Below are 13,449 nucleotides of genomic sequence, written 5' to 3' on the forward strand. Positions count from 1 at the left end.
AAAATAATCTGAAGATTACACCTATTGCCCCAATAACAGTTTTTTCTAGTGACCTTAAAAAAAGAATTATGAGGACAAAAAAATAAATCTCACAAAAAAAACCCAAATAGCACATGAATTCTGTTTTTATTTAGGAAACAGCAATGGGGAGCATCTGGCTGAGAATTATAACATGGACAAATTCAATCTGGTACATTTTTGTACAACTCATCATCTTCTTTGTCTGCCATTGCCAAGACTGTAGGGTGCTTTAAAAAAGGAAATCAGAGCGGAATTTTCCAGCAACGCTAATAATAGTGCAGTTTTATCCATATTGTGTATAAAAAAAAAGGTTATTGACAAATTTATATCTGACTGACGATCCAGTTTTAGAGCAGATGCACTAACACAGTGTATTTATACCTTCGTTTTTATAACTTTTAGGATCTTGTAGCCAAAAAAGGGATTTTTAAGGCCAGTTTTAATTTATTAAACCAAGCAGTTTAATCATCAAAACTTTGATAGAAACTGACTTAAAATGTGAATGGGGGAGGGGGGTAATACAAAAATGCAGGAAAACAAAACACCAGGCTTCTGTCATCTAAAATCTAAACACAAAAGCATCAAAACGAAGATTAGAGAGGGAAAAAAATGAATTAAAATAAAAACAAGAGCGCTCACGATTGGATATTAACACACGTGTGCTTTAAGCTGAATAAAAAGTAAGAGATAAGCTGTGAGCCCCATTAGGAGAGGAGTGCCAACTTCAATGTGAATTTTTGCTGACATAAAACATGGTGTCATCGGCAAAAGGTCTCATCAGCATCCAGACATGAATCCATGAACAGAGAAAACAAAACAAAACACTGAGGTGGTTCTAAAGCTTCCAAACCAGAAATGATGAGGCGGTTCTGAACGGATCCTCCTGAGGATAATGACACCAATATATAGTGGAGTTTGACCGAGAACAGATTTCTTACCTGACTCTTTCATTTCATCAACACACATATGGAGAAAAAAAGAAAAAAAAAAACCTTCTTGAGATCTACTCAATCAAAGGAGACATGCGTCCAAAGACATGCATGCTAACATAAAACAGGTTTTTAATGCGTCTTTATACTGATCCATATCTAAAAATTAGCACCAGTTTTTTGTTGTTGTTGTTGTCGTTTACTTTCCATAAAAAATACAAACAAAAAGGAAAAAAAAAACACATTTACGGCAAAAAAAAAAAAAAAAAAAGCAAAATTACAGTGAGTTTAAAGCAGCAGAACGTTTTGGGGTTTTCTGTTCCGACGTCCTGAGTTTTGTACTGAAGCTGCGTGTGACCTTGTGTGTTCTCCCGTCCCGACCGGTTTACGGAGAAGATGCAGAGAGGAGGAGGAGGCCTAAACATCTTCAAGTATTAATGCAGATATAAACAGCCTGGACACACACACACACACGGTACTAGAACCCAGAAAAAAACAAAACAGTTTAGGAAAGCTAGAAAGCAGTTTTATGGTTAGTTTGCATGTTTTCCCCCCACAAATATAATTTTCATATATATAAATAAAAGTTCAGTGCTGTAAACCTCTCCAACTCCGTAGGATCTTCTAAAAGGTCTAAAAAGTGAATCTTCTCGTGGCTAAAACTACAGCTGACAGGGTTCTGGTTGTCCTTTGCTTTCAGTCCTTGGTCAAAAGCACAAAGGTAAAGAGGAGAAGACGTTCGCTTTGCTTTCTTTTTGGTTTTACGGCACACAGAGAGAAGCGTCTGGGTTTTTCGTGTCGGGCTCTGAAAGTCTCTTGAGTGCGGTGTGTGTTTGACGCCACTCCCAAGTCTCTCTGCGCGTGTGTGTGTGTCTACGAGGAGCAGGGGTGAACTTTGACGCCGCGGGCGGCGTGCGCCTGCAGGTCGACGGCCTGCGCGGGCTGCTGGCCCGGCCGAGCGTTCATCAGTGTCAGGTTTCTCACACAGCCCGCCAGTCCCGATGAATACTTCCCTCCTGTCATCACCGGCATGTCTGGAGCGCCGCCTGTCACACAGGAACACACAACCATCAACCACTGATGCTTGCTGGGAAAAAAAAACACAATATGATCATAAGGTGATGCATTTCTGAAGGAAGGAGCAACTGGTTTGCTTTTAAGCCACAGGCACACCAAATATGTGACGCGTGTTCAAGAACACACTAAAGAGCAATGGAGTTCACACTGGATCAGCAGGGAGGGGCTTCCTCTTCTTTTACTACAATTCTCACAAACCTTTCTCTAAACTTTTTCTTTCACAGCTCTAATCTGATAAATGAAAGACTTGCTGGCCGGACACAAAGAGCAATTATTCATTTCTCCTTCATGATCAATGAATCAACGGTTGGTACTTAATTAAAATGGACGCCGTCCATACGTCACTACCAAATCTGATTGGTTTAGAGTTCAACCTGGTTCAGTCTGCGCATACACAGTGTGTGTAGGTGGGAAAATATCCTGAGTAGAAAGGATTTATAGAACACCAGAGATGTCCCCATTGTTCTATAAATGCTTGGAACTGTTACTCAAACTGTTGAGATAACCGAACATAACTGGGTGGTAAAACCTTCCCCGTTTGTCCCAAATGCTCCTTCAAGTATTTTTGTAGGAATTTCTGCTCACCGAGATATATGCTTCCTTTGGTGTTGACCATGAGGCTTTTGCCTTTAGATTGTCCGTGCACCTGGTCTTCTCCATCAATCTGGATGTATCCATCTTTTCCAGTCCTGGAGGAAACAGCACAAAGACAATGTTGGTCAATTTAATGACCAGACCAACAACAGAGACACAACGGCAACATTGCAATCAACACATTTAGAGAATGTCCGTCCACGTTCTACCTCCATTTATCAAAAATATGAGCTTCTAAAGTGCTTAATCTCAATAAATAAAATGGAGGTTTTAATTTCTAATGAAAGGGAATGAAGTGATACCTCACTGCTGTGATCTTATGCCATCTCCCATCGTTGATGGACTTCTTAGAAAGGATTTTTGCCTCTCCGCTGCCCAGCTGGTAACTGTAGATATTTACAGTTTAATTTTGGTAAACACAATAAAGAGGATCGTGGCAAAAAGTTGTGTTGGTGAAACCAAAATCACCTGAAAACCAGGTGTCCGTTTTGAAGGCCGAGGCTGATGAAGTCTTTGCCCTTGCTGTGCTCTCCAGGTTGCTAAAAACAAAAAGGAGTTGACGATAATAGAAGAATGAAACGCTGAATCCTCGTCGATCTATCAGTGTAATGAGCGATTGTACAAATAAAGTTGGATGACAAACATAACCAGACGTGTGAATCACAAAAACAATCAACACTCATGGGACCTCCTCCTGTTGGCTTCAATCGGGGGCTGGAAAACAAAACGTGTCTTGCGCTTGTGACGATACCTTTTTGCTAGCATGCACCTTTCGCAAATTGCGTGCACCGACGGTCTCCTGAGGAAAATGGAGGGTGAGTTAGACAAGCACATGCATGGTTTTAGTGGGGTCACAGCCAACATGCCCAACAATGCTTTGGAATCAAGTGGAGTTTTAATGGCGGGGGGAGGAATTATGATTTAAAAAAAATATATAAGAAAAAACAATAAGCAGTGGCAGCAATGCATTATGGATGATGTGAGGGTGAATGGTACTAAAACATCAGCGGTAACAGTACTGGGGGTAAACTTGGATTGTTAGGGTGATAATGAAAAACTAAAATGGGGAAAAAAATGTTTGAAATTGGGGACAAACCGGGACGGACACTCACCACTCCCTGCCACAGGATCAGGCCATCAGCGGAGCGAGTGTTGATTTCTACTTCAATGGTCTCTGGAGAGTCGTGGGCACTAAAACAGATTAAAAGAGCATAATTATTGAGTAAAACGGTTCCCTCAGCACTTTAGACAATTAAATTGTCTCATAATGCAAAAACTAGGAGTAAAAAACAAAAAAAAATAAACCAATAGGGAAATGTACCTTCTTGGGAAAATGGATTTTGGAAGAGCTACATATCCATCGCTGCGAAACTGAGCGGCGTACTGAAAAGGGGAATCTAGCAGACAACGAAATGGTAAAAATAAAAACAGAGTTAAAAACACATGATGTGGGTAAGAGGCATTGTCTGTGTATGAAAACTGGACTGAGTAACCCTTCCCCCTTCACGTTCCAAATAGGAGGTACCCACTGGTTTAAAAGTTATAAACTGACCAATCAGAGGCCTTATTGGTAGTATGTGGTGCCTGCCAAAGCATTCTCTCTTCGAACTCGTCATATATGGGCGTATGGTTCACTTTTTGGCATTTTGGGTGGCCCCAACTCGTAATTTTTTGACATGCTGATTGTTCCCATTAAATCAGGGGTCCCCAACCTCCAGGTCCCGAACCGGTACTGGTCAGTGGAGGGATTTCAACTGGTAACCCTTGTGCTATGCTAGGCATGTTAACATTAAAAGTGTTATCTGGACCCCACAAGAGAGAACTGTTTTTTAAGGATTTTTTTTATCTTGACTGGTGTGCGTGGCAGACGTAAAATCCTGTGCTTCTTTGTTTTCGGAGGGATCACACATAAGGGTGGGGTCATCTGCAGCCCATAAGAGGTTCACAAGCAAAAGAGTTAAAGGTGTTGAAAGTAAAAAAAAAAAAAACTCGATCTCCAGGTACATTTGTCTTTTTTGACCAAAGTGCAGGTGGAGGGAATTTCCAAGCAATTTTATATAAGTAAAACAGACAAACCTCTACTTTGAGCCTGTGTTTTCTCCTCTTTCTTTTTTCATCCTTAAAGTTTTAATGAAGCACTAACAGCAGCAACACCGCGCCCCTCTCCTATCACCAACCCAGCTTCGACAGCAGCAGCAACAGGAAGGGAGTTATTTTATTTACATTTTTTTTATTATTTCTATTTTATTTTTTACATTAAATGAGTGGGGCTTCAAACTTTTTAACAAAAAAAAGAAAACATTGATATATAATCATTGTGATTTGGTGCCCCTCCAGCAGATGGTGCTGTAGGCAGCCGCCTAGGTCGCCTATGCCCTGGTTGGGGACACCAAAAAAACATCAAAAAAGTGGCACGGAGGGGGCCTGAATAATACCTCCATATATGATGAGTTGGGAGAGAGAATGTGTTGTGCCTGCTGGCCTCAATGTCCATCGTTTTGAAACATTCGATTGACAGATTTGATTTCACTGCTTACTGATGACGTCTGGCTCCAACATGGCAGCGTCCAGATTGTAAAAACAAAAGGCAAACTAATTCATTATTTTGTTGGTGCTGGAAGTCAGCCATTTTCAATGGGTGATTTCACTCGGTCCAGTTCTCATCAGTGCTAAGAGGTCACTCTTAATGCGTTTCATTGGTTTACATAATGTAAAATAGGATTAAAGGAAAAGGGTTGTTAAACCTTATTTAGATTAAAGATCAAATATATCAATTAAGAGATTTTCTTAGCTGTGAAAATTAGATGTGTCTTATTTTCAGAAGATTTGTTAGTCTCAGGCAGATTTAAGCTCATTGATTCATTCTGGTTGCATGTGGTGGATCAACGTCTTTGATAAACAGCTCAAGTTTCTTTCGGTTCTTATGTGACTATGAGTAACAAGACAATAGGCAGTAATGGATTTCAGTAAAAAAAGGCTAGAATCTTAACAGCTCACTGTTGAAAGCATTTAAGAGAAAATATAAATTGGTGTAACTTTATTTTTTGAATTTATCCAAAATCAAGATGCAAAAACTTTAACATACATCTGTAGGATGCAGTATTACAACAACAACAACCCCATGCTCACCCATCCAACACCTTGTTATTCTGTTATAAACAGTTTTATTTTTAAAAATAAATTCTCTTGAGATTGTTAGTAAAGCTGCATGTAATCTGACTGAGACAGTTTCAGACAAAACATGTGGTATTTTTTTGTTCGTCAGAGATCTTTTTAGACAGAATCAGGGTTGTATATTGTGAGTTGCCATTGTAGAAACATCGACATGATCCTTATCAGAAAAAAAAAAAGCGGACAGTTTCTTTTTCCATTTGTTCCATCAGCTTGAGGCCAAAAAATTGGTTATGTTTCCGGCAGTTACGGGGTTAGAAAGTAGACGGCTGAGTTGGAGCAACCCCGTCAGGCTCGGTCGAGGCCCTGTTAGTGCGAGTAAAGCCAGGCAGACTTATTGCTGAGATACTGTACCATTGGCCTCGTTGGCTTCTGTTTTCCACGGGGCTTCGGTGAAGCTGAGGAGCTGGCCTGTGTGTGCAGGATACAGGTGTGAGAGTGCAGGAGAAGACGTGCAATTGTTTGGAGTCACCCTTCCCCTCATGTCATTTGGACAGGGGTGCTACTACAATCTTTGGAGGTCTGGAACTCATTGTGGGTGCCCCTCCAACCAGCAAATCAATCTAATCTAACATTAATTTATTTTAAAAAATGAAAAATGGGGAAAATGTGACTTTTAAATATTAAAATTCTAACGTCCTCACAACTTCTGATGTATTTATTTTTCCTTACTGGGGGAATGTATGTCAGAGGAACATTGACTGTGAAAGCAAGGGAACAAGTGGTAACCCCCCTGCTGGTTTTCAAATATTTTTTTTATTTTTATTTTTTTTGTATTTTAGTGAATGATTTTTCTTTTTTCTTCTTCTAAATAAATATGGACACAGGAATGAAAAATAGATTTAACAAGTTTGAAAGATTGTTTTTAAATTCAACATTTCAACAACTCACAGGTGGTTTCTTTCACCTACTGGCCCATTTTTGGGAAAGGTGATGCTTTTCCAAGAATGCATTGGCCACCTAGTGGCAACTTAGCAAACTTTTTAAATTTGACTTTCAAACCGAGAAGTGTTGGGTTGGCCCATCCATTGTCATGGTCACAGGGTTGGAGGGTTGGAGCCTATCCTAGCTATCCATCCATCCATCCATTTTCTTGACCGCTTTGTCCCGTTCGGGGTCGCGGGGGTGCCGGAGCCTATCCCGGCTACTGAAGGGCGAAGGCGGGGTACACCCTGGACAGGTCGCCAGTCTGTCACAGGGCCTCAATCACACACACATTCACTCTCACATTCACACCTAGGGGCAATTTAGAGTCACCAATGAACCTATGAAGCATGTTTTTGGACGGTGGGAGGAAGCCGGAGTCCCCGGTGAAAACCCACGCATGCACGGGGAGAACATGCAAACTCCACACAGAAAGGTCCCAGCCGGGATTTGAACCAGGGCCTTCTCGCTGTGAGGCGAGAGCGCTAACCACTGCGCCACCGTGCAGCCCCTATCCTAGCTACTGTTGGGTAAAAGCTGAGTGCACCCTAAACAGGTCCAGACAAACACACACACTTAGACCTTGAGACAATTTCGAATCACCTATTAAACTATAAAACAGGGTTTTGCGACACATTCTCACTTTCAGCTCATCATACATGGATGTATGGTTCGGGCCCCCTCAGTGTAACTGTTTGGGCGTACCCAACTCATCATTTTTTGACGTGTTCCCATTACATCATGGGTCCCCAACCCTTGGGACGTGGTATCGGACACAGAACCAATACTGGTAAGGTACCACTACTGGACAAGACCGTGTCCCGGAAGTGGTAAGCGTTAGGAGGGTTGGGGACCTCTGATTAGAGTCGGTGGCCCACTACCAAGCAGCCCCAGAATTTGGGGACAACTAATTTGATGGGAACAGTCAGCAGGTCAAAAAACAACAAGTTGGGGACACGCAAAATGTCAAAAGGTAACGCAGAGGGGTTCTAACCATATGTCTATAAATGACAAGTTGGGAGTGAGAATGTTTTTTGGATTGTTGGAGGAAACTAGAGTCCCTGGACAAAATTCCACGCTCCAAGCTGGGATTCAAGCTGGAGAGCTCTCGCTGTGAGGTAAGAGTGTTAACCACTACACCACTGGAAAGCCATGATGGATTTGCCCTCTAGGTCATTATGAGCCCCATTACAGCCCTTATAGCCTGTAGCCCCAATCACTGATGTGCACAGCCTGTAGGTTGAATTTTAGGAAAAGTTGTGTTTTTGCTCAAAGACATCTGCTGAGAAAAAAGAAAGCTAAAAAACAGTTTCCTCTGACATTGTGGTTTATTTTTGCCAGTGTTGACTTACTTTCCTCACAGTTGAGGCCTGTGTATCCGGACACGCACTCACACATGCCGTTCTCACAGCTGCCGCCGTTGAGACACTGCCGATGGCTCTGGCACACGTACTTCACCACTTCACACCGCTCACCTATAGGGGGTCAAACACCAGTGGGGTTTAGAGTTGAAGGGTCAATGATACCCAATCAATTCATTGGAGTTGAACCAACTGACCCTCAAATCCGTCCTTGCAGAGACACTGGTACTCGTACTCAGCACTCAGAATGCAGGTGCCACCATTGAGACACGGCTGACGGTCACAGGGACTCAAGTCCACACATTCACTGATTGATTTGCTCTCTGTGAAGCTGTAGGACAGATCCACCTTCTTGTTGTTGATGGAAACCTACACGGACGAGGTGAAAGCTAAAACTTCCTAGAACTTTATTGATTTAGTCCATGCAGAGATGTCTCACCTCTCCAATGCAGCCCTCAAACATCGCGCTGACGTTAGCCGGCTTGGGCAGGATGTCCATGTTTGGAACTCCTCCCAAGTACATGGGAGTATGGATGTTGAGGCCCTGGGCTTTTCCCGGAGATGTCCTCCTCTCAACTGGACCTTGGTTGACTTTGAGGTAACCGGCTCTTTTGTTCCGCTCGGCCACTACCTTGTGCCAAATTCCCAGTGAGAGTTTTTCAGGGCTATGAAGTACTGCTTGTCCTGGAAATGGAAGAAAAAAAAGACATTCAAAAAAGAAGCAAGAACTAATAAAACTAGAACCAAACTCAAGTTCTGGTGACAGAAACAGTTCAAAGTTCCCTTCACCTGTTCCCAGTTCGTATCGGAACTCCACGTGTCCCTCCACCATGGAGATGGCCACAAAGTCTTCGACCTTCATTTTCTTTCCTCCACTGAAGAACATGAGGCCATTTTTCTCCAGTGGCTTGAATTCCAGCTCAATTCGCAGGTCGTCATGGATGTTCGTCAAGGGAGGATAAGCTATGTAGGACTCTGTGCCATCAAACAGTGGAGTCGTCACCAGTTTACCTAGAGAAATGAATGATACACAAAGGTTTACAGGATACCTGCAGTTCACCAGTATCATCGTACATTGACGTTCTTCTAAGAAAATTGGAATATCATTGAAAAAGTTGGCTTGTATGGGTAACTTTGAAATTAACTGATGTTAAGTTTTAATATGGTCCAAGCTCATAAAGCACTTTTTACTTGGATTCCCACCTAACCAGACATAGAATAAAAAAAAAAAATGGTTTGCTACAGACTGACTTTCTTTAGTTTAACTCTATCTTTAGGGTCTTTTATTTTGACATTTTCTCATAAACGAGTGAGGACTTTTTTGTCTTACCATCCATACATTTGTCTCCAGACTTGCCAAGATGGCAGCGGCAGTCATAGCCCAGACCATTTGCACGGTTTATGCAAGTGGCATCTGGTCCACAGGCTCCTGAAGAGTGTAAGGAGATGATAGATTAGAAAGACGTGCATCCATGAAACAACACGACTCTTGACTTGTACCTAAATGACAATGAAGGGATGAGAGATGCTGGCAGTTGCTGCCCGTAAATCCACTGGGGCAGCTGCATTTGTACAAACTGGCATCTGAATCCGCACACCTCCCTCCATTCTGTAAAGAGACATAATGGTTGACTGAATAGGATGGGATAACGGAGCAAACCAGCTAACTAACCAGGCAACCAACCTACCAACCAAACTGGAGAAAACGAAATGTGGATTGATTGGTCTGACCTGGCATGGCTGATCCTTGCAGGTAGGACAGTTTGTAACACCAGTAGAGCTGCGGTCAAGGTCCTTGAAGATGACTTCCTCTCCCTGAATAATCAGCTGACGGATGCAGCCTGCAAACAATCGGTCCCACGTGTCATACAAGGGAAAACACTGTTTGAGAATCGCTGTCTCAACTCAACGTTGGGATGTTTTACCAACAAAACCAGACTTGATGCCAGCAGTTTTGGCAAGGACTGTATAGTTCGGATGACCCCCCACATGCAGCTCCTCATTCAGATCAAGGCCTTGGAATTTGCCCTGAGCCACACAGAAGATGTGATCATGAAAGTGCTCATGCTTAGCAGGGGCAGCAAATGGCGTTGTGCTGAAATACCTGTGAGGTGCCAGTAATGGGTTCACCTCCATCCACAACGATGTATCCCTGGGTGATGTTGCGATGTAACTCAACCGTGTGAAACTCTCCAATTTTAATGGGGTTGGGGTCACGTATCGTAGCCATTCCAGAACCCACATCAAACCTGCAATAACGAGGGGATTGTGTCAGGAAGGGAAAATACGTCTTCGGTGTGAAACATGATAATCCGAAAAAAGAATCTGAAGAAAGTTTTGAGGACTAGTTGGGAAAGATACATCTTTAATAAGTTTTTGGGATAACCTTCCCCTAAAGCTTTAATAGGTTCACTCTAAATGTGTTCAGATCAGATTCATCACTTTGATTTGATAAAAAAAAAATCTTAAAGGCACAAATATTTTTAGTACAAATGATGATACTTCTAGGATGAAGGAATACATGTTTTCAAACTAAATGTAAAACAACATACAAAGCATGGATGACACATTGAAATAAATAAAAAACATTCAATTATTACATAAATGAGTCATTGTGTGAATGCTAACAATACATGCTTACACAATAAATGCTTTTTTAGCTAATTTGACATCTGCTGAGTTTTTTTGAGCTAATTCTGAGTGAAGCTAGTATTCCAGCAACGAGCTAGCTTTTTTTTTTAGTTATTTTGGCATTTATATTGGTTTTAAAAGCTAATTTGGAGCTAAATTAGTATTTTTGCAACATGCATTTTTTTTTTTTTTTTTTGCAAATCTGGCATCTACTGAGGCATTGGACTAACTTTGAGTTAAGCTAGTAACTTTTAGCAACCTGCTAGCATTTTTTGGCCAATTTGGCATCTTCTGAGGTTTTTTGAGCTAACCTGGCATTAAGCTCTTATTTAACAACGTTCTAACTTTCTTGCCTAAATTTGGCATCTATTTGGGTTTTAAGAGCTACTTTGGAGAAAAGCTACTATTTTATAAACATTCTTGCTTTTGGTTAATTTGGGATTTATGTAGGTTTTAAAAGCTAATTTGGAGCTAAGCTAGTATTTTGTAGCAACGTGCTAGGTTTTTTGGCTAAATTTGCATCCACTAAGGTTTTTCAGTCTAATTCTGATCTATTATTAAGATATTATTATTAAGCTACTATTTTAGCAATTTTTTCATGAAATTCTTCAATTTTTGGGGCATTTTTTGTAAATTATGCAAGCTTGGTATCAAAACATCCAGAACGTTCATGACATTATTCAGTAAATAAAACAAATTTCTTCCGCAACCACATTCAGCAAAAGCTTTCACACCAGCATTATTGCAGGTAATGCAACTTTTCTAGTTAATTATTTAAAATTGGCATCGAATAAATAAAATAGGAAATCAATAAATACATGTTTAAATATGCGTGGTATTAAAATATTGAAATAGCCATTGAAAGCACATTTATATATTTCATTATATAGTTAATTATTTCATGGTGCAGTTTGGGGTAAAAGAGACAAATTGAAATACATACATTTAAAATGAAAATATCCAATAAATGTGTCATTAATTATTTAAAATTGGAAATAAATAATTAAATGTCATTATGTTAACTGACAAACTGTCCCATCAAACTCAGCGGGCCAAATGTCAGCTCGGATTAGGAAATTAAGAAATACTGTTTATGGATCTATTCATTTACAGGTGGATGTATTAAAATGGAGCAGAGCAGTGAAACAAACATGTTCTTTTTCAACCTGCATTTTTTATTATCTGCTCCTGATTCACAACCATTTAAATAAAGAAATATTCTGAAATTTAATTTTGAGCTTCTTTTTATACTGTGTACGTCCTCCATCATGACAAAAATGTTACAAGAACAAGATAAAAAACACAAATTTCAGCAGTGGGTTTTAAAATTCAAGAAAAAACAGCAAATGTGGTAGAAAGTGATCAATTTTTTTAAATTAATCAAAACCTAAAATCTGCTTTAAATAATGTATTTAAAACATTTCAATTAAATGACATAGATTGGAGCTGTATAGTAAAGATACATCGTTACATTGCAATAGTCAGTTAAGTAAAATTTAGGTCAATAAATGAGATTTCAGCTTTTATTTGTTTAAGTTTTGCGTCTCTCTGAGTCAGACCTGAACTCCAGACGGCCGCTCACGAGTCCCAAAGAGATAAAGTCAGCCCCAGTGGTTCTTCTTTGGCCATTGTAGAGGATCATACCTGTTGAAAAAACATACAAGTGAAATGTTTGCATAATTTACCAAAACTTAAAATTAATATCCATCCTAATTAGTCAGTGGATTTTCAACAACCCCTTTAGGAATCGTGTGATTCCACTTAATTGTTGATATTTTCCGCCAGGATTTCTGCAACCTGTTAGGATGGATGTAATTACAGGCTTATGGTATGGTGGCCCTGAAGTCCAAATCACACCAAAAAAGCAAAACAAATATAAAAAAACAACGTTGCAGAAACTAAAATGTAAGTCCAAAAATAGGATGTGTAGTAAAAAAAGAAACATTTCAGAAACAACAGTCATTTCCAAAAATGAAAAAGAAATGATAAAAAATGAAACAGAATAAGAATCAAGAAAAGATTTATGGGACATCACTGATTGGATGACAACATTTGTTTGCCTTAACAGTTGTTAGTTTTTGTCAAGACGATATTCCTTTAAGGTTCTGGCCACACCCACTCCAAAACAAGGTGATTGCGCAATCAACTCTCCCCCGTTCGGGCAAAACATCTTTCTGTTTTCTTCAAAACTTCAACATCATCTAATCACTGATGTCCCATAGTACCTACTGCTTCCAATTTCTTATTGTGCTTCATTTCATTTTGATCTCTGGAAATTATTTTCTGAAATGCATTTTTTTTTTCACGTTTTGGTTCCCAGGATGTAATGTTGTCTTTTTATAATTTATTTTGCCTTTTTAATTGTGATCTTTAAACCCTCTTTGTGTCGGGCGATTTGGACTTCGGAGCCACTGTACTATAGGAAGCCTTTGAAAAAACTGGACTGTAAAAACGGCGTGTTTGGTTGAAGCCATCCAAAGCCATGACCTAAACTGTCATTCAGTCACTGCGCTGCACAATCTGTTTGATCCATTCTTCTGCTCGTCCTCCTCTTTCTTCATCCACATGCTTGACAAGCTCATGCTTTGATATACAGATGAACAGCACATGCTCACGAGGGGGTCACTCAAAGGATGAGCCAAAGGGCTTCAAACCTTTGCTCATGTGAGAAAATCTTCACCTGAAACTTAAAAACAAATTCTTTGAGGATAGACAGTAGTTTTTTTTTTTTTTTTTTTAAT

The 13,449-nt window shown here is 40.2% G+C and overlaps 1 protein-coding gene across 16 annotated transcripts in view; it reads right to left on the minus strand.

The window, feature by feature from the left end:
- Positions 1–107: 107 nt before the first annotated feature.
- Positions 108–13,449, minus strand: part of hspg2 (heparan sulfate proteoglycan 2) — a 145,227-nt gene continuing 131,885 nt past the window's right edge. For 12 of the 16 annotated variants that reach the window (XM_036212853.1, XM_036212859.1, XM_036212860.1 and 9 more), the window contains 18 exons: positions 12,268–12,352; positions 10,182–10,326; positions 10,003–10,105; positions 9,809–9,918; positions 9,578–9,686; positions 9,408–9,506; positions 8,867–9,088; positions 8,517–8,761; positions 8,275–8,446; positions 8,069–8,191; positions 6,147–6,203; positions 3,943–4,018; positions 3,734–3,812; positions 3,373–3,420; positions 3,090–3,160; positions 2,924–3,007; positions 2,613–2,716; positions 108–1,996 (listed from right to left, as the gene is read on the minus strand). In XM_036212853.1, the coding sequence (XP_036068746.1) occupies positions 1,824–1,996; positions 2,613–2,716; positions 2,924–3,007; positions 3,090–3,160; positions 3,373–3,420; positions 3,734–3,812; positions 3,943–4,018; positions 6,147–6,203; positions 8,069–8,191; positions 8,275–8,446; positions 8,517–8,761; positions 8,867–9,088; positions 9,408–9,506; positions 9,578–9,686; positions 9,809–9,918; positions 10,003–10,105; positions 10,182–10,326; positions 12,268–12,352 (2,105 nt within the window). In that variant the 3' untranslated portion in view covers positions 108–1,823. The remainder of the gene's footprint in view (positions 1,997–2,612; positions 2,717–2,923; positions 3,008–3,089; positions 3,161–3,372; positions 3,421–3,733; positions 3,813–3,942; positions 4,019–6,146; positions 6,204–8,068; positions 8,192–8,274; positions 8,447–8,516; positions 8,762–8,866; positions 9,089–9,407; positions 9,507–9,577; positions 9,687–9,808; positions 9,919–10,002; positions 10,106–10,181; positions 10,327–12,267; positions 12,353–13,449) is intronic. The other 4 variants (XM_036212856.1, XM_024292018.2, XM_036212857.1 and 1 more) reach the window with 3 other exon arrangements.

The sequence above is a fragment of the Oryzias melastigma genome, linkage group LG7 (genome assembly GCF_002922805.2).
Source record: "Oryzias melastigma strain HK-1 linkage group LG7, ASM292280v2, whole genome shotgun sequence".
Taxonomy (NCBI): Eukaryota; Metazoa; Chordata; class Actinopteri; order Beloniformes; family Adrianichthyidae; genus Oryzias; species Oryzias melastigma.